Below are 20158 nucleotides of genomic sequence, written 5' to 3' on the forward strand. Positions count from 1 at the left end.
TTAAACAATAGCAGTGCTCAAGCTTGTTTTTTCTAGTTTTGGAAACATTTGCAGTTGATATTTTCTTTTGACGTTAAATTTGAATTGTTTGTCTTTTTGTAACTCTGGTGCATGTGGTTATGATAATAATGGCGAAAAACATGATGTTTATATAAAAAAAGGCTCTGATTTTTTGGGCCATCAAGAATAAAGAAATATATTTAATATATTTACAAAAAAATCATGTTTTGCCTTTCCAACCATTTTAATTCTTGTGGCATAAAACACATTTTGTGTTGGCTGATGTAAAGCAACATGAAGTATACACATTAAAACAGAAGAATGAAATTAAGTTGCCTTGATTCATTGAATATATGTGCAAATTATACTTTAAACTTAGTTGATATGTATACAAGTTATTCATGGATGTATTATTTAATTTTGTTGTGACTGTAAAGTGTCTTGCAACTACATAAAGCACAGAGGTTATAAGTATCTTCCATGGCCAAGAGTGTAAGATAGGTCCATTCCGACAAGAGCGTAGAGTGTTTTGCGGAAACGAGGTTTACCAAGTTTCACCAAAACACCCTGCGCGAGGGTCGGGATGAACCTATCTTACACGAGTGGCTATGGTAGATGCTTTTTCTCCAACCTCAGTTAAACGAAATTAAGTAAAAAATGTATTTTTTGCTGGAACTCTTGTGCTTAGTGAAAATAATTGCGTATGGGTATGCGATAAATCGTGGTTGTCATGGATATGCGCGCAGTGATTCAGATTATGTTAATAGTCAGATCGGTCTTTTTAAATAGTTCTAAGGAGAGTGAAGCATCGTTGTGAAAACTGTTTTATGGTGACATTTGAAGCGAGAAATAATTAATTAACGTTCTAAATATTGCCACAAGACAGGGTTTCCATGATGCTACAGACGACAGTCTTCAACAAGGGAGGTAATTACAATGTAGTGACCTTTAAAAAGGAGTTCCATACGGGCATTTTATCTTCGCCCGTGGGCAAGATTTGAATTTCTAGCATGGTTAAACTATTGGATCTACTTATCTGAGGTGGGAGAATATAATCTCTTAAGATAAAAACATAGAGCGCAGATTATAATCAATAAGATAAAAACATAGGGAGCTCTTCTAAGAAAAATTCAGCATCCATTGTTTTTAGCTCACCAGTCCTAAGCACAAAGTGCTCAAGGTCAGCTGTTGTACTTGCCCTATGTCTGGCGTGTACCCAGACGCTTGATATTTTGTAAGGGGTCTCAGGTTTTCTATATATTTATAAAGATAATTTCTTTGAAAATCTTCTGCTCTGAAACTGCAAATCCCAGGCCTTTGATATTTGGTATGTAGTCTCATATAGGGGACCTTTACCAAGGCTTCTAAATTACAACCCTTGACATCCCTTGGGTTGAATCTAGGCCCTCACTAGGGTTCTCGGGATTTCTAGATACTTATATAGGTAAATCTTTGAAAATCTCTGAAACCAGAAGGTTCAGACCCTTGATATTTGGTATGTAGCCCCATGTAGTAGCCCCATGTAGTAACTACCTACACCAATAGCATCTGATGACTTCCTTAGCATCCTATGACTTGCTTAGCAACAATGACTTCCTTATCAACCACTAACTTACTCAGCAACCAAGGATTTCCTTAGTAACCAATGACTTCCTTAGCAACAACTTTCTTCCTTAGCAACCATTGACCTCCTTAGCAACCACTTTCTTCCTTAGCAACCATTGACTTCCTTGTCAATCATTGACTTCCTTTTCATTCTATGACTTTTTTAGCAACCATTGGCTACCTAAGCAACCAATTTCTTCCCCAGCAACCACTTACTTCTCTAGCCACCATTGACTTCCCCAGCAACCGATGACTTCTTTAGCAACCGTCTTCTTAGAAACTACCTTCATCCATAGCATCCAATGAGTTCCATAGGAACAGTCGGCTTCCATTGCCATCACATCCATTGTCTTTTGGAACAACGAGCTTACAATTTCATGACTTCCCTAGAAATAATATTGATATTTCATTACAAGGACTAACTTCCTTATCAATCATCAAATTACTCTGCAACCACTTACTTCCTTAGCAAGCAGCAGCATCCGTAATTACCACTGACTTGTTGGTCATTTAAATTAATTGAGCGATGCCATTTTGACTCTCTTGTTATGTTCTAATGGTTGATATTATTTAGAGAAATATTTTCAAATTATAATTTGTAATGTGTTTGATAATGTTTAACATTTGGCAAGTATTTTTAGGGCAAGATAAATGTATGTTATTTAATCTTGTATTATAATTTCTATTAGTGTAACCTTCGCTAACATGTAGTTTATCAATCTGGAATACATGGTTTTGGAAGAGCTTACTTTGTAGCTTGACATTTTACAACCTAACTTTTCAGGAGTAGTGTGGTAATTGTGTGTGGCATTTATGCATAATTTGCATTCCTTTCTTTGAAATATTGCATTCAGACATCACTTGTTTAAGAAAATGAAACAGAAACTAACAACTTAAGTACAATGTTGTATTTTGTTCAGTGATGTTTATGTTTAAGCCTTACAGAATTTCTGGCTTAATCTTGCCAATCAGTGAGTAGTTATTTGTTTTATGCCCAGTTGTTCCTCTTACTTATATCAAGGGTTGGAAAAGATTGGAAGTGCTCTTTCAAGTTTTTTTCTTTTCATTCAGTTTACCTGGTATTGTTTCTAATATAATCATATGTTTACAAAATGTTATGCATTTGAGGAAGTTTGCTGTTAGATATAACAGGGAAAACAGATTATTTATATTGGAAATTTTGTCTTTATTTAGGTGACAGCTGACAGTTTTAACTGCCTGTGTGCTTTAAGGATTTTTAATACATTTTTAACCAAAAATATTGTGTCTGTTTTCCCCACACTAAATAGGTGCACAATTTTTATTTTGTGGGTTCTTAGTCTGACTGGGACTTGAACAATGCCAAATTTGACACTCCTCTTTCAAGTTATGGAAATAGATCAAGTTCCTGTGAAGATGAACCTTTGGATTGCATTTTGAATGATGGAGTCAAGGTCAAGGACACGGTTACTAAACTTGAAAATTCACTGTAAAGAAGCAAATTTTCATTATGTGATTGCAAATGTGAAAGTCCACTCTGATATTCACTCATAATTTTTATATTTTCTTTCTTGACGGTTAAAACCACATTAAAAAATGACCTAGCCCACCACTTGATTTCGACTTTCATGTGGTATATTGTCGGTGTGTCGTGATGTATGCAATCAGCTATGCAAAACACCACACAAGATAAAACAGTAATTTTCCTGTTGTTGTTTTTTAATTAAAAGCTTATATAAACCATTTATAGGAATTTTGCAAGACCAATGATGTTTTTGAAGGAAATCAAAAAATTTAAATTATGCGAACGACCACACTCAGAATTAAAAAAAAAATATTGACATGGTCTTTACCCTATGTTCTAAAACATGATCTAGACCTGGAAGGAGGTGCAAATGAAGCCTCTGTGATGCCAATTCATTAATAAATTACTGTTTTGAACTTTTTTGATTAAAAACATCCATTTTGTTGTGTCAACTTCACCATGGTTGTTCTCCTTATGTTTGTTAACCCTCACATTTAAACTGGTTATTAGTCAATAATTTTAGTTACGAATGATGTGTAGAGATTTAACATGGTAAATAGCAAGCTCATGTCTAGATCATGTTAAGTACATAGAGTCTAGATCATGTTATGTACATAGGGTCTAGATCATGTTAAGAACATAGGGTCTAGATCATGTTAAGTACATAGGGTCTAGATCATGTTAAGAACATAGGGTCTAGATCATGTGGTCTAGATCATGTTAAGAACATAGGGTCTAGATCATGTTAAGTACATAGGGTCTAGATCATGTTAAGAACATAGGGTCTAGAACATGTTAAGAACATAGGGTCTAGATCATGTTAAGTACATAGGGTCTAGATCATGTTAAAAACATAGAGTCTAGATCATGTTAAGTACATAGGGTCTAGATCATGTTTTAGAACATAGGGTAAAGATCATGTCAATTTTGTTCTCGATGTGGCAATTCGTAAGCGGTGCTTTAGAGCCTTCATAGCAAATTTAGACAGTAATTGATACAAAATAAATTTTAAATGAAATTCTCATTGAATTCTAAGGTCACAGTGACCTTTAACGCGAAAATGTTAAAGTGTCTCCCAGTGTTATCTCAACAATGCCTGGACCTATGGTCATCAAACTTGACATGGAGGCTGGGCCTGACCAATAGATGACCTCTATTGATTTTAGGGGTCATTGGGTCAAAGGTCACAGTGCTTTTGAATGCGAAAATGTTGTTTGTCTGCACTCTGCCCTCAGACTTGACTTCGAGGTTGGGCCTGACCTGTAGATTACCCCTTTTGATTTTAGGGTTAGGATCAGCAGGTCAAAGGTCAAGGTCCTGGTGATCTTGAATGCAAAAAGCTTGTCTGTGTGACAACTTGACAATGCCTGCACCCATGGCCTTCAAACTTGACATCGAGTGTTTGGGTGACCAGTTATGACTCCTATGGATTTTGAGGTTATATAATCAAAGGTCATGGTCATAACTCATATTCATCATTAAAATTTTGTCATATTTACTTATTTCCAGCTGCTAAGAGGATACATTTTTATCTTTAAATATCAGTCATCATCTGAACATGATTAAAACTGTACCGTAATTTCTCGACTATAAGACGGGGAAATTTGGTCCTGATTTTGAACCTTAAAGTAGGGGGTCTTATAGGCGAGTCTATAAGAATTTCATAAAGAATAGAGTCATAATCAGGAATATTCAACATAAGGTATTCAACTGACTGATTTATTGTCTGTGGATGACACCCCAATAAAAGTGACACGATCACACCCATCGGATTAAGACGACCATAGATCTGCTTTGTTTCGCTACGATGAACACTCAATATAACACATATTATCGGTCCAAACACATTGTTTTTCACAGGAGACATATTTTGTTACCTTTAAATTATTTTAAAATAAAAATATTTTGACAATTTTTTTTTTTAAAAATGCATTGTTATTTTTTCTATGTCGTAAATAAAACTTACTTTTTTCTTACTATAAGGCTTTGCATATACAGTCAAACCTGTATTAAGTGGCCACCCTTGGGAAATGATCAAAGTGGCTGCTTAAGACAGGTGGCCACTTAATCCAGGTTTGACATTTTCGCCTCTTTAGCTTTATTCAGAGATGGAGTATGTTTCTTAACCACCACCTCACACCACAATCAGTAACCTCTGTATCAATTTTATAGATAAAATAACTTTATTTTAAATTTATAAATAAAATACATTAGATAAATGTTGATACAAGGCATAAACAAAACACACCACATATCAGTCTACACATTTACACAACTACATGTACATTCACATTTTTGAGTTCACTTTTTAAAGAAGTCCGTACATTCGATAAATGTTGATGCATAGCATAAACAAAACACACCACATATCAGTCTACACATTTACACAACTACATGTACATACACATTTTAGTGAATTCAGTTCCTCATGTCCTGTCATTTTCCTCTGTCTTTTTGCGTTTGGATTTCTATTGCTTTCATATTCCTCCACAATTAAGAAAAGTAAGAAATTTATTTGAGTCCTTCCACAGTTAAAATCTTGGCAACACTTCTTGCACTATGGCTGTTTTCTTATAACTTTATACACTCGACACGTTCTTTTAGAGTCAAACACTTTCGATTAGTCTTATTTTCAGCCATAATCAAAGTTAAAAAAAATATCAAGAACATTGCATTGTGTAAATATCCGTTCATAGAAATTTAAATCCGTGCACATTATAATAACTTTATGAAAATAATATTGAAGTGAATAAAAATCGTAACTAGTTTCAGGCCTTCGAATGACAATGCAAGCTGTGAATTCATAATAACCGGTGTTTTTGTCGGTTTTTAATAATTAACTTCGTAATTATTTAATTATCTTATTAATTGTGTCATTAATTGTGTCAATTCTGATCAAAACATTCGCCGACGTGAAATAAACATGATTTCTCGATGAGTAAACACGCATGGCAATCGTGTGATGCAATATTCATTTTCATTGGATGACGGAGAAACCTGAGGCCGTCATTCTTTTCCGTAAACTTCTATACGCAATTAAAGCTATGTATTGGAAAAATTTATAAGCGGAAGTGTCAGTGACAAGGGATTAGTGGCCGCTAGTTAGTGTTTATATGGCTTCATGGGGACAAAAATTAGTGGCCGCGTTAGACAGTTGGCCGCTTAATACACGTACATTATATAGTTAAAACATACGGGGGGAATTTGGAGTTGCCTGTTAAGGCAGGTGGCCATTTAAAGCAGGTGACCGTTCAACCAGGTTTGACTGTATCATGCACATGCATGTAACTAGCAGATTTCAATACATATTTCATTAATCATTACATTAATTTATCCGCTATCATCAAAATTTAAGTCCCATCAACTGCAATCCAAACAAACACTTGCGAAAATATAACTCATTAACACATGTAATGGAATTTGTTCTGTTTGTCGGCTGCAGATCAAACAGTACAATTTGTGACGTCACAGCACGAGCTGTGTAAAGATCAAAGATGCACTGCAATGGTTTGTATTTAAATAGCTCAATCAAATACTGTATGAACCCACTTAAATCCCAAAATTGGGTCTAGGCTGGTTCAAACATACCATACCATCGGAAAATAAAAATCAATAATCCAAGCAAATGACCAAATTTAGTTGATATTTGACTGTTAAGGTTGAACATTATCACAGACTTGGAGAATTTTAAGTGCTGGATTTGCTTTAAAAATCTACCCCGTCTTATAAACGAGTCTAGACAAAAACACCAGATTTCATGGGCAAAGTTAGGGGGTCGTCTTATAAGCGGATCGCCTTATAGTCGGGAAAATATGGTACCTACTGTCCTCACTTTGAAAGGTCATAATCTTAAAACTGCCTCAAAGGCATATGAGCTGTCATTTTGGTCCATGCACATTTCATTCAGTTGTCCAAATAATTCATGGCGCTAAGTGGTGGGGGGGGGGGGGCATAATGTTTGACAATAACTGTTGTTTATTGTAGATATTGACACTCCAGTTTGCTCTTCAGCTGCCAGGTCAATCACATCCCTGCATATTGAAAAGACTTGCAGAGCACATGTTACAAACAAGCTCAGGTTTAGGTCAAAGGTCATATGACTACATTTTGTGTCCGCTCATATCTCTTGAACCACTTCACGGATTTTGAAATGAGTAACTGCAAATGTTCACCGTATAGAGAATTTGTGCATAGGGCATGTTACAAACAGCTGTGTTTAAGGTCAATGTCACAGACTCTCAAAGGTTATAGGCTATATTTTGTGTCTGTTCCATTTCTCTAAAAGATAATTGTCTAGTTTGGTGTTGCTCTTAGAAAATGTATGCACAAGGGAATAAGAAGCCCAGTAAGTTATCTTTGTGTGTATAAAGAGAACATGTGAAGGAAAATATACCAAGTCAGTAACCTTTGTATGTGTATAGGAAACATGTGAAGAAAATGATGCAGAGTCAGTTATCCTTGTATGTGTAAAGAGAACATATGAAGAAAAAGATGCTCAGTCAGTTATCTTTGTATGTGTATAGAGAACAAGTGAAGAAAAATATACCCAGTCGATATCTTTGTATATATGTATAACGAACATGTGAAGAAAAAGAAATACAGTCAGTACCTTGTATGTGTATAGAGAACATGTGAAGAAAAAGATGCCCAGCCAGTTATCTTTGTATGTGCATAGAGAACATGTGAAGAAAAAGATACCCAGTCAGTTATCTTTGTATGTGTATAGAAAACATACAAAAAATATATTGATTCAGTTACCTTTGTATGTGTATAGATTACGTATGAAAAAAGATGCCCAGTCAGTTATCTTTGTATGTGTTTAGAGAACATATGAAGAAAAAGGTGCACATTCAGTTATCTTTGTATGTTTATAGAGAACATATGAAGAAAAAGGTGCACAGTCAGTTATCTTTGTATGTGCATAGAAAACATGTGAAGAAAAAGATACCCAGTCAGTTATCTTTGTATGTGTATAGATAACATATGAAGTAAAAGATACCCAGTCAGTTATCTTTGTATGTGTATAGATAACATATGAAGTAAAAATATACCTAGTCAGTTATCTTTGTATGTGTATAGAGAATATATGAAGAAAAAGATGCACAGTCAGTTATCTTTGTATGTGTAAAGAGAACATATGAAGTAAAAATATACCCAGTCAGTTATCTTTGTATGTGTATAGATAACATATGAAGTAAAAATATACCTAGTCAGTTATCTTTGTATGTGTATAGAGAACATATGAAGAAAAAGGTGCACAGTCAGTTATCTTTGTATGTGTAAAGAGAACATATGAAGTAAAAAGATACCCAGTCATTTATCTTTGTATGTGTATAGATAACATATGAAGTAAAAATATACCTAGTCAGTTATCTTTGTATGTGTATAGGTAACATATGAAGAAAAAGATACCAAGTTATTATTAAATGTATTAACTATTCTTGTTTTATGCTCTTGAAACCGTAAATTAGTACAATATCTCCCACTAGAATTTGTCTTAATCTACAGTAAATACTGGAACAATTAAATTAAGGATTTAGATCATCGTTTGGATCAAGAATCAATATATATTTCATCAAAATCTAATTGAGAAAAATACACTCTTTTCTAATTGGAAATTTTAAACTGAATAAGCTAAACAAAAATGATGATATTTTACGATTGCCAAAGGAGTTGAACCATTCATGAAATGTTTTGTTTTTGAAATGAATATATGTTCACAGTGTTTCAAACCAGCTAATAAATACCTGCTTGCCAATGTTACCTTAGTATATTTAGAAACAAAAACTGAAAACTGTTTCCCCGGAGATGAGTTCCCGGCATGTTGTATGTAGTACTGCAGTCTTCGGATAACTAGCTACTTACAGTGCAGACACTGTGTCCAGGAATTTAAGTGTTGGCTCAGCAGGGATTTCAGCCTGCTTAGCTTACTGCACAGATTCCGAGATTTTTCTAATGTGTTTTACATCTACATGCTCTCTGGTTTAGTTTATTGTAACAGTGTTATGTTGCTTTTACAAAGGAATATGCCAAATCCTTTTGGGAATACTTATTTTGCAAATGTACATGTGCCATTGCCTACTTAAGATTAATCATGTCATATAACTATGGAACACAGTGAAGTTAAATAGTAATAGACAGGATCAAGAGATGCCAAAGCATAATTACATGAAATTGCAAGAAAAAATTCTTTGAGATTTTTTGGGTGGAACCAAATGGGAAACATTGACAGCTCAGGCCACTACTTTTATATGAATTGGTTTACAAAACCGGCGGGTCTAATTTTCCGATGAGTACAAAAATAAATAAATTGAATTTCACTTTTTTTTTCAAAATTATTTTCCGACCGTATTGATTTTGGGGCGAAACAAAAAAAAACCCAAACAGATAAGAGTATGAATGCAGTAGATCTCGACTTGTTTGTTATTTTGAAGTATCATTTTGGGGTTTCTTATCGCTGGTTGGCCCCAGTAAAGTAATTCTGCGGGCTGACGTGAATGTTCTTTTTCACAATTATTTGGTACAATCCTTTAATATTCTATGTGGTCACATAATACATACTTATTCTTTAAATACCTATATTTTCGAGGTAGGGCCACTAATACTCTTTCAAGATAACATGTTGCATTTTTGATAATTTAACATAACATGTATGAGGTAAAATTATAAGTAGAAGGGGAATTAAATTTTCTATATTTGTCCAGGAGAAAAAGATTAATGATTTGTCGGTTTGACCTCTATTAAAATAAAAATTGATTTCTGTATGGGCAGAGATTCTCTGAATATAAGTCATGTTTTAAAAGTTTGTGTATTACTGTTAAAACTCAAATCTAGGTCTAGTTTGGTTTTTAGTTTTTCAGGAATTGCTTTCGTTTTCACAATATTAAAGCTCAAATGTCTTCATAAAATGTTACTTCCTTGTTTACAAAATTGGTAATTATTTCACTTTATTGACATTTTCCAATATTGAAATAACTGAGACAATGTTTAGAAAATGTAATGTATCGTTTTAATACAGTGCAATTTTTGTGTATTTTAATGCGTAAAATGCGCCTTCTCTTTGTTTGTTTTTTAAATTTAATATTGGTCAGTTTTTAAGTGTTCTGCATTCACTTTTGCTTTAGCATACCCTTAAAGCTAAACAAATATATCTTGCTGAGTGATATTCAATGTATCTTTGATAAAAAGTGTAGTTTATACATGTATACATGTTTTATAGTCAATTTCATTGATGTTTCATATGCACAGTATGTAAAATTTAAACTGTGTGTTTAATTAGAACTTTGAATGTTTGAGTGTATAAACACATGCATTAATAGCAGTTTAAGAATTTAAAATGTCAAGTAAATGATATAAATTTTCAATGTTGTTATGTTGTTCTCTGATTTTCACCCTTTAAGAGTATGTTTTGTGACTTTTTTCCTCTTTTTTTGTCCAGGGGGACATTTTTTCCAAAAATTCTTGTAAACCAAAAAATAAAAAAGGAGTGGCCTCAATGATTTATTAATTTGTATCAGAAGCGTTTGAATCATTACAGGAGTCACAGACTGTGTACATACATTTGTATTTTCAGGGACACCAGATATGTGGGCAAGTGTTGTAGCAGGAAGGAAACCCTCATTATCAGAATTTCCTAAGCCCAAACATGTTCCGGGTACAACCATGACACTACATGCCCCACCCATCCAGTTTCCATGGCAACAAGGCCAATATCAAGGTCAAGGTCAGACCTTTACTGCTGGACAGTATTCAGGTCATGTTCAAGGTCAGCCATTTGTGACTGGTTCCCACCAGCATATGAACAAATCTCCATCATCACCAAGTGCTATGGGTTACCTAAACAACAAAGGTCCGGGTCAGTATCATTCACCAGGTCAAATATCTCCTGGTCAGAACTTGTATCCATGGTATCAGGGTCAAGATCATGACAATATATGTCAAGGCAATCAACTACAGAGTACATTGGAAGATAACATTTCACCAGGCCAGGTTATAGCCCCTGGATATCTGGCAACCTCTGACAGCAAACTTACTGCCAGTAATTTAAAATCAAAAGTTACATTTTCATTGACTGATTCTGCATCTTCAAAGAGTACAGAAAGTGGATTCAGTGAGAATCTGGGAAGAAACACAGAAACATATGCATCAGTGTGCACCAAGTGCAAAGCTGTGCTAGAGGATACACACAACAGAGATGATATTGACAAAAGTGCAGGGCAAGACTGCCAACATGGAAAACAAAGGAGCATGAATGAAGGAGACAGAAGAGTTAATAGGCAGGAAAGACAATCACAATATAGAGGCACAAAGAAGAATACAGAAACCAGACATTGGCAGTACCAAAATAGGACACCGACAGAGTTTAAAGGCCAAAGTCAGTGCCATTATGGTGATAGAGAAAAAAAATACTATAGAGATGAAGGGCATTATTATAGTAAACATGGAAATGTTCATTTAAGGGGTCAGAGGTCAGATAATCAAAGAGGTTATCATAACAGGTACAGAGGGAGGGGAAGAGGAGGGAGGGACATTTATCACAGGGGTGATGTGGGTCAGGTGAAGGAACAAAGGAGTGAACCACTGCTGGACGGTGGGGAGATGGAACAGGACAACAGGCAGATAAGACGGGCAGTCAGCTCACCAGATAAAACATATGGGAACGACCATGTAGAGTTTAAGTTTGAAGTTAAGCATGAAAGAGATGAAAAGGGGTGTAACAAGATAGATAGTGATAATAAAAAAACACTCGAATCTAGTGATAGTGTTGACTCTTTTGAGAAGGAAATGGTTGATAAGATGGAATGCCTGAATGTCAGCTCTAAGCATGAGGCATCTAGTCCAACATCAGGTGACAGGTCGGGGTGGGTATTTGTGGAACATAGACATTCCAAAAAGGAGGAGGTTAGTCAGAGATACTCATCAGGGTTTTATAGGATGAGAGCACACTCAGATAAGGCTATAGGGATCAATAACAATGAAAGGGACTCAAGAAAAAGGGGCCATAACCAGAAAGAGGAGTTTTCAGAAAGGGGACATCGTGATTGGGAATAGGGGAAGAGGTAGAGGGAAGGTGCATTTTGGAGGCAAAAGTCAACAAAAGCTGCAGCAATATAAAGGAACGGGTGATAACAACAATTCTTAAACTGTGATGTCATATTTATGCCCCCCTTCGAAGAAGAGGGGTATATTGCTTTGCACAGGCATGTCGGTTGGTCCGTCGGTAGACCAAAGCTTGTCCGAGTGATAACTCAACAATTCCTGGACATATGGTCTTCAAACTTGACATGAAGGTTGGGCCTGACCAGTAGATGACCCCTATTGATTTTAGGGTTCATCGGGTCAAAGGTCAAGGTCACAGTGACCTTTAATGGTAAAATAATTTTAAAGCTTGTCCGAGTGATAACTCAACAATGCCTGCACCTATGGCCAACAAACTTGACTTGGAGGTTGGGTCTGACCAGTAGATGACCCCTTTTGTTTTTGGGGGTCATCGGGCCAAATGTCAAGGTCACAGTGACCTTGAATGGTATAAGGTTGTCTGAGTAATAACTCAACAATGCCTGCACCCATGGCCATCAAACTTGACTCGGAGGTTGGGCCTGACCAGTAGATGGCCCCTATTGATTTTAGGGGTCATTGGGCGAAAGGTCAAGGTCACAGTGACTTTGAACGACGAAAGGTTGTTGGAATGATAACTCAACAATGCCTGCACCCATGGCCCTCAAACTTGACTTGGTGTTGTGTCTGACCTGTAGATGACCCCTTATGATTTTAGGGGTCATCGGTTAAAGGTCAAGGTTACAGTGACCTTGAACGAAAAAAGCTTGTCTGTGTGATAACTTGTCAATGCCTGCACCCATGGCCTTCAAACTTGACATTTAGATTTTTGGTGACCAGCTGATGACTCCTATGGATTTTGAGGTCATAGAGTCAAAGGTCATGGTCATAACACACTCTATCCTCAAACTTTGAATGGTCATAATCTTAAAACTGCCTCAACGGCATCCAATGTCAGTGACAAATCAGCTGTCATTTCGGTCCATGCATATTTCATTCAATTGTCCATATATTCCTGACAACATGGCGCTCAGGGGGGGGGGGATAATGTTTGACAAACATCTCTTGTTTTTAAAGATTTGGTATACATTTGTATTTATCTTTTTCTTGATATTTAAAAAGAAATGTTATGATATATTTGAATAAACAAGTCTTAAATAACATGGGCATTAATTTGTCTTTGGATCTTTACGTACTTTCCAAATTTCATTTGTTCTATTTTTGATTTTATATTCTTCAAACCAAATAAAATATATCCATTAAGAGAAAAATATTTTAAATTGCATTGCTTTTATATCAAAGGTTTTCATTTGTTTTGGATTGTCTGAGAGTGATATCCTGTTATTGTATCTGTGTCTTACTCTTCAATAAATAATTTGTGACTGTGATATTGTTTATGAACTAACCAGAACACAAAGTGCTCAAATTTGAGCTGTTGTGATTTGGGACTGTTCGTAATCCACTGTCAACATTTTCCTTCTAGCAATTTCCTCCTAAACCACTATGTCAATTTTCACTAGAATGGTCCTCTTCCAGATTTCTTAAAATAAAAAGGTTCCGTGTAGAATTCTGGTTGCCATGGCAATGAAAGGAAAATTTTGAAATTTCTCCTCAGAAAGCGAGTTTACAAATTCTTTTACAGTAATGGTCTTAAGGTGGTCCTTTTAAATTCAATGAAGCAATGTTGGTATGTAAAAGACTTGGCCGACAGGGGACGGGGCTAGTTTTCACTATATGACAATAATCAACAATTAAACTGTGATCACTGGAGAACGCTGGGGCCCGAGCTAGAACCTTAAGCGATCCGATGTTTCGAAAGACCCTAGTTTACATTTTAGTCTGTTTTGAAATTTCTTACAATTCATTTTCAAAGTTTGTATTTGTCATTCCAGTTTTTTTACTTTGGAATCGATTATGCATTGTGTTGTGGAAATTGCTCATAGGTTCAAAGGCTGTCTCATACTGAATGTGAATAAAAATCAGTTTATTTATACAAAAAATAACACATTTTCTAAACAAGCAAATTTGGAATATGACAGTACATATTATGTCTGTCTTGCGGAACTGTTGAATCCTTACCAAGTAATAGCGGTCATGCGTAAATGGTGATAATTGGTTTTTCACACCTTATCAAATTTCCTTTCATCTATCATTGCAATTTTTACAACTTGGGTTGATTTTAACACCTGCAAATCTTGGTTGACTTCAGGGTAATTGTTTGGTATTGTGCATGATTTGTATATTTTGGACCGGCAATGGTGCTTGAGTCCTTGACTTATTTAGGGTTTCAATCCATCCAGTATATTTTATATGAAAATAGAATCAATATTATGGTCAGGACTAATCCTCGACCACAACCATTATAGACACTTTTTGAAGGACCACCTGTTTGATCAATCACAGTTTTACTCTACATATTTATAAAATAATACCTTGGAAACCTTTGAACATCTTTTTCTCTGCAACTGCAAATCCGGAACCTTTGAAATTCCATTTTTAGCTTGACTATTCGAAGAATAGGTGGGCTATACTACTCGCATCGGCGTCCGGTTAAAGTTTAGGGCAAGTTGGGATTTTCACTTATAAGTCCCATACCTTTCATTCAATTGAGTTAATACTTCACACAGTTGTTCAGGGCCATCACATGATGAGGTTAGATAACTCCATATTATTCTTTGCACAGATTATGGCCCCTGATTGACTATGAAACTCAGGTTAAAGTTATAGGGCAGGTTGGGATATTTATAAATAACTTCTATACCCTTTGTTCAATTGACTGAATACTTCACACAGCTGTTCAGGACCATTACCCAATGAGGTTACATAACTCCATATTATCCTTAATACAAGTTATGGCCCCTGATTGTCTTAGGTTAAAGTTTTAGGGCAGGTTAAAGTTTTAGGGCAAGTTGGGATTTTCACTGTAAACTCTAATACCTTACATTCAATTGAGTAAATACTTCACACAGTTGTTCAGGGCCATCACATGATGAGGTTTGATAACCAAATAGACCAAACTTGGTAATATTACATTGTTATTGTATTCACTTCTAAGTCATAGCGGCTAAGTCGAGCGCGCTGTCTTTCGACAGCTCTTGTTAGTCTTATGTAGTTACCCTTGACCAAGAGTGTTGAAATTATATCCCTGGGGTCAAAGCCAGCCACCTTACCTGTGTTCCCAAGTTTTTCAATATACTTGTATAGTAACATTTTGAAAATCTTCTCTGACACCACATGGCCCAGACCTTTGATGTTTGGTATGTAACGTTATGAAGTTGTTCTTTACTAAAAATGATTAAATAATGCTCCTGGGGTCAGAGCTGGCCCAGCCCCGGGGGGTAGTCAAGTTTTCTATAAACTAATATAGTAAGTCTTTGAAAATCTTTGTCTTTAAAACCGCAAAGCGCAGACCTTGATATTTGGAATGTAGACTCATGTAATGGTCCTTGACCAATATTGTTAAAATGATGGCCTTGGGTCTGAAGTTCCCAGTGCAAGGAGTCTCAGGTTTTGTATGTATTTATATTAATATCTTTGAAAATTTTCCTCTCGGACACAATCAATGCCAGACCTTTGATGTTTCGTATTTAGTCTTATGAAGTTGCCTTTAACAATATTGTTCAAAGCTGGCCCTGTCCCAGGGGTTCCAAGTTTTCTTTATACTTATATACTGGCATTTTTTTGTAAATCTGTGAAACCACATGGCTCAGACCCTTGCTATTTGTTATGTTGCCAGATCTAGTGGTTAGTAACTACAAACATCCATAGCAACCAATGACTTCCTTACCAAACACTTCCTTACTGAGCAATCAATGTTTTCCCTCGCAACCAATGCCTTCCTTAGCAACCACATTCTTCCTTAGCAAATGGCGACCTCCTTAGCAACCAATGAATTCTTAACCAACCAATGACTTCCTTATGAACCATCATACTTACTAAGCAACCAATGATTTCCTTAACAACCAATAATTTTCTCAGTAACCACTTTCTTTCTAAGCAAAGAATGACTTTCTTAGCAACCACTTTCTTCCTTAGCAACCAGTGACTTCCTAAGCAAACCCTGACCTCCTTATGAACCACTTACTTACTAAGCAATGATTTTCTCAGCAACCCCTTTCTTCCTAAGCAACCAATGCCTTACTTAGCAACGGCTTTCTGCTCTAGCAACCAATGACTTCCTTAGAAGCCAAGGACTGCCTTAGCAACCAAGCCCTTCCATTGCAACTATGACTTTCTTATCAACTACCTTCATTCATAGCAACCAATGTCTTTAGTATTAATAAATGGCTTTCTTAGCACCTACTTACTTTCTGAGCAACCAATGACTTCTTACCAACTCCCTTCATCAATAGCAACCAATGACTTCCTAAGGAACTAAAGACTTCCTTAACAACCAATGATTACCTTTGCAACAACCATTATCCATAGCAACCTCTTTTAACTTATGACTTCCTTTTCAACAGTTGTTCGGTAAGCGCAGTGGTTAGCGCAGTTGCTTCTTACCAAGGCAACTCGGGTTTGATTCTCAGCCTGGGAGCATGTGAGTTTTTTTAAGTGGTCTTAAAGCCAGACAATTGGGTTTTCTCCAGGTACTCAGGTTTCCCCAAGAATACAAGACCACACTCATGGCAACATTGTGTCAACGAGAGTGACTAAATATAAGTTATCATAACTTCCTTCACAATCATTGTAAAATATATAATGGTTAAATTAATGACTTACTTAGGAATTTATTACTTCCTTAGTAACCAATGATAACCTTAGCAACAACCTTCATTCATAACAACCTATGATTTCTTTTTCAACTAATGACTGCCTTAACAACCACTAACTACCTTAGCTATCAATGACATCTTTAGCAACCATTGTCTTCCATAGGAACAGTCACCTTCATTATCATCACATCCGGGAACACTCCGGTGACAATGTTTTGACTTCCCTGGAAATACTTGGGAAGGACTAAACTCCTTATCAACCATCAAATTACTTGGAAACCACTGACTTCCTAGGCAAGCAGCAACATCCTTCATCAACACTGATCTTTTAGTTATTTTAATCAGGTGAGCAATAGAAGGCTGGGATGGTCCTTTTTATTGTTATTTATTTATTTGATGCATTTCTTTAACACTGTGTGATCCATGTCAATTGTTAAAATACCTTGTATTCCATTCCAGGGTAACAAGTTAACCTCTTTTTAATCATTCTTTTTTTTTTCATTTACAAATCAAGTTTCATTTCTGTTCCAGTGAGACTGTTTTTTCTTCATCATTGTTAAGAATGTTGTCACTCATACAGGAATTAAAAACACATATGTGACTCATGTCCTTGTGTTATGATAACTTGAAAAAGACATAAGAAGTTCCCTTTGGAAATAATCTCAGTTAGGAAATAAACTTAGTTATTTGCATATCAGTTTAAATTTTGAAGTTTGACCCCCAATCAGATTTCTACAATTATTAAGCTTAGACCTTATATGTTTCTGAGAAATATTACTGCACAACAACCACCTGCTCGAATAATTATTTCCAGTGAAATACAGCCAACAATGTCATGTGTTGTTTAACTCTAGAAACTCCCACTGCCTTGCACATCAACTCCAGGTACTGCCATGGCCTTTCATGTCATACCTCTAGGCACTGCAATAGCCTTGCAAGTCACCTGTGTCACATACCTCTAGGTACTGCCATGGCCTTGCAAGTTACCTCTTGGTGTCACATACCTCTAGGCACAACCATGGTCTTGCAAGTCACCTCTTGTGTCATATACCTCTAGGACCTACCATAGCCTTGCAAGTCACCTGTTGTTGTCACATACCTCGAGGTACTGCCATGGCCTTGCACATCAAATATCTCTAGGTACTGCCATGGCCTTGCTAGTCAAATACCACTAGGTACTGCCATGGCCTTTCATGTCACATACCTCTTGGTACTGCCATGGCCTTGCACGTCACATACCTCTAGGTACTGCCATATGGCCTTGCATGTCACATACCTCTAGGTACTGCCATGCCTTGTACGTCACATTCCTCTTGGTACTGCCATATGGCCTTGCACTTCACATACCTCTTGGTACTGCCATATGGCCTAGCATATCGCATACCTCTTGGTACTGCCATATGGCCTTGCAAGTCACATACCTCTATGTACTCCCATGCCTTGTATGTCACATACTTCTAGGTACTGCCATGGCCTTGTACATCACATACCTCTAGGAACTGCCATGCCTTGTACGTCACATACCTCTATGTACTCCCATGCCTTGCACGTCACAAACCTCTTGGTACTGCCATGGCCTTTCACGTCACATACCTCTAGGTACTGCCATATGGCCTTGTAGGTCACATACCTCTAGGTACTGCCATATGGCCTTGTAGGTCACATACCTCTTGGTACTGCCATATGGCCTTGCAGGTCACATACCTCTAGGTACTGCCATATGGCCTTGCACGTCACATACCTCTAGGTACTGCCATGCCTTGTACGTCACATACCTCTATGTACTCCCATGCCTTGTACGTCACATACCTCTAGGTACTGCCATGGCCTTGCACGTCACATACCTCTAGGTACTGCCATATGGCCTTGCAGGTCACATACCTCTAGGTACTGCCATATGGCCTTGCAGGTCACATACCTCTATGTACTCCCATGACTTGTACGTCACATACTTCTAGGTACTGCCATGGCCTTGTACGTTATATACCTCTTGGTACTGCCATATGGCCTTGTACGTCACATTTCTAGGTACTGCCATATGGCCTTGTATGTCACATACCTCTAGGTACTCCCATGCCTTGTACGTCACATACCTCTAGATACTGCCATATGACCTTGCAGGTCACCTACCTCTATCTACTTTCATGCCTTGCAGGTCACATACCTCTATCTACTTTCATGCCTTGCACGTCACATACCTCTAGGTACTGCCATATGGCCTTGCACGTCACATATCTCTAGGTACTGCCATATGGCCTTGCAGGTCACATACCTCTAGGTACTGCCATATGGCCTTGCAGGTCACATACCTCTATGTACTCCCATGCCTTGTACGTCACATACTTCTAGGTACTGCCATGGCCTTGTACGTTATATACCTCTTGGTACTGCCATATGGCCTTGTACGTCACATACCTCTAGGTACTGCCATATGGCCTTGTATGTCACATACCTCTAGGTACTCCCATGCCTTGTACGTCACATACCTCTTGGTACTGCCATATGACCTTGCAGGTCACCTACCTCTATGTACTCCCATGCCTTGCACGTCACATATCCTAGGTACTGCCATATGGCCTTGCACGTCACATACCTCTAGGTACTGCCATATGACCTTGCACGTCACATACCTCTTGGTACTGCCATGGCCTTGCACGTCACATACCTCTTGGTACTGCCATGGCCTTGCACGTCATATACCTCGATGTACTCCCATGCCTTGTACGTCACATACCTCTTAGTACTACCATGGCCTTGCACATCACATACATCTAGGTACTGCCATATGGCATTGCACTTCACATACCTCTTGGTACTGCCATATGGCCTAGCATGTCACATACCTCTTGGTACTGCCATATGACCTTGCACGTCACATACCTCGATGTACTCCCATGCCTTGTACGTCACATACCTCTAGGTACTGCCATGGCCTTGCACGTCACATACCTCTAGGTACTGCCATGGCCTTGTACGTCACAACCTCTAGGTACTACCAAGGCCTTGTACGTCACATACCTCTAGGTACTGCCATGCCTTGTACGTCATATACCTCTAGGTACTGCCATGGCCTTGCACGTCACATACCGCTATGTGGGTAATGCAATGGCTTTATTTTTTTCATGTTGTGGCCATTAAGTCGAGTTATTTACGATTCTGACAATATTTTAAATGTTTAAGATATTCACTTGAAATGTTGTACACTGTAGCACGTAATTTTTCAATGACAATATACGTTAGCTGTGTTTATCTTAGTTCCAAATTGTTTTTCACGTTG

General features: G+C 37.1%; 1 protein-coding gene and 1 long non-coding RNA gene across 2 annotated transcripts in view; one reads left to right on the plus strand and one right to left on the minus strand.

Moving 5' to 3' along the window:
- LOC128229209 (uncharacterized) overlaps positions 1 to 13327 on the plus strand; it is a 61030-nt gene extending 47703 nt beyond the window's left edge. Inside the window, exon 20 of the mRNA XM_052940962.1 lies at positions 10683 to 13327. Within this exon, the coding sequence (XP_052796922.1) occupies positions 10683 to 12160 (1478 nt within the window). The 3' untranslated portion in view covers positions 12161 to 13327. The remainder of the gene's footprint in view (positions 1 to 10682) is intronic.
- Positions 1 to 20158, minus strand: part of LOC128229223 (uncharacterized) — a 47042-nt gene that overhangs the window by 408 nt on the left and 26476 nt on the right. The window contains exon 2 of the long non-coding RNA XR_008260056.1: positions 1822 to 1991. This is a non-coding gene — a long non-coding RNA (uncharacterized LOC128229223). The remainder of the gene's footprint in view (positions 1 to 1821; positions 1992 to 20158) is intronic.

This window comes from Mya arenaria, chromosome 1, assembly GCF_026914265.1.
Source record: "Mya arenaria isolate MELC-2E11 chromosome 1, ASM2691426v1".
In the NCBI taxonomy this organism is placed as follows: Eukaryota; Metazoa; Mollusca; class Bivalvia; order Myida; family Myidae; genus Mya; species Mya arenaria.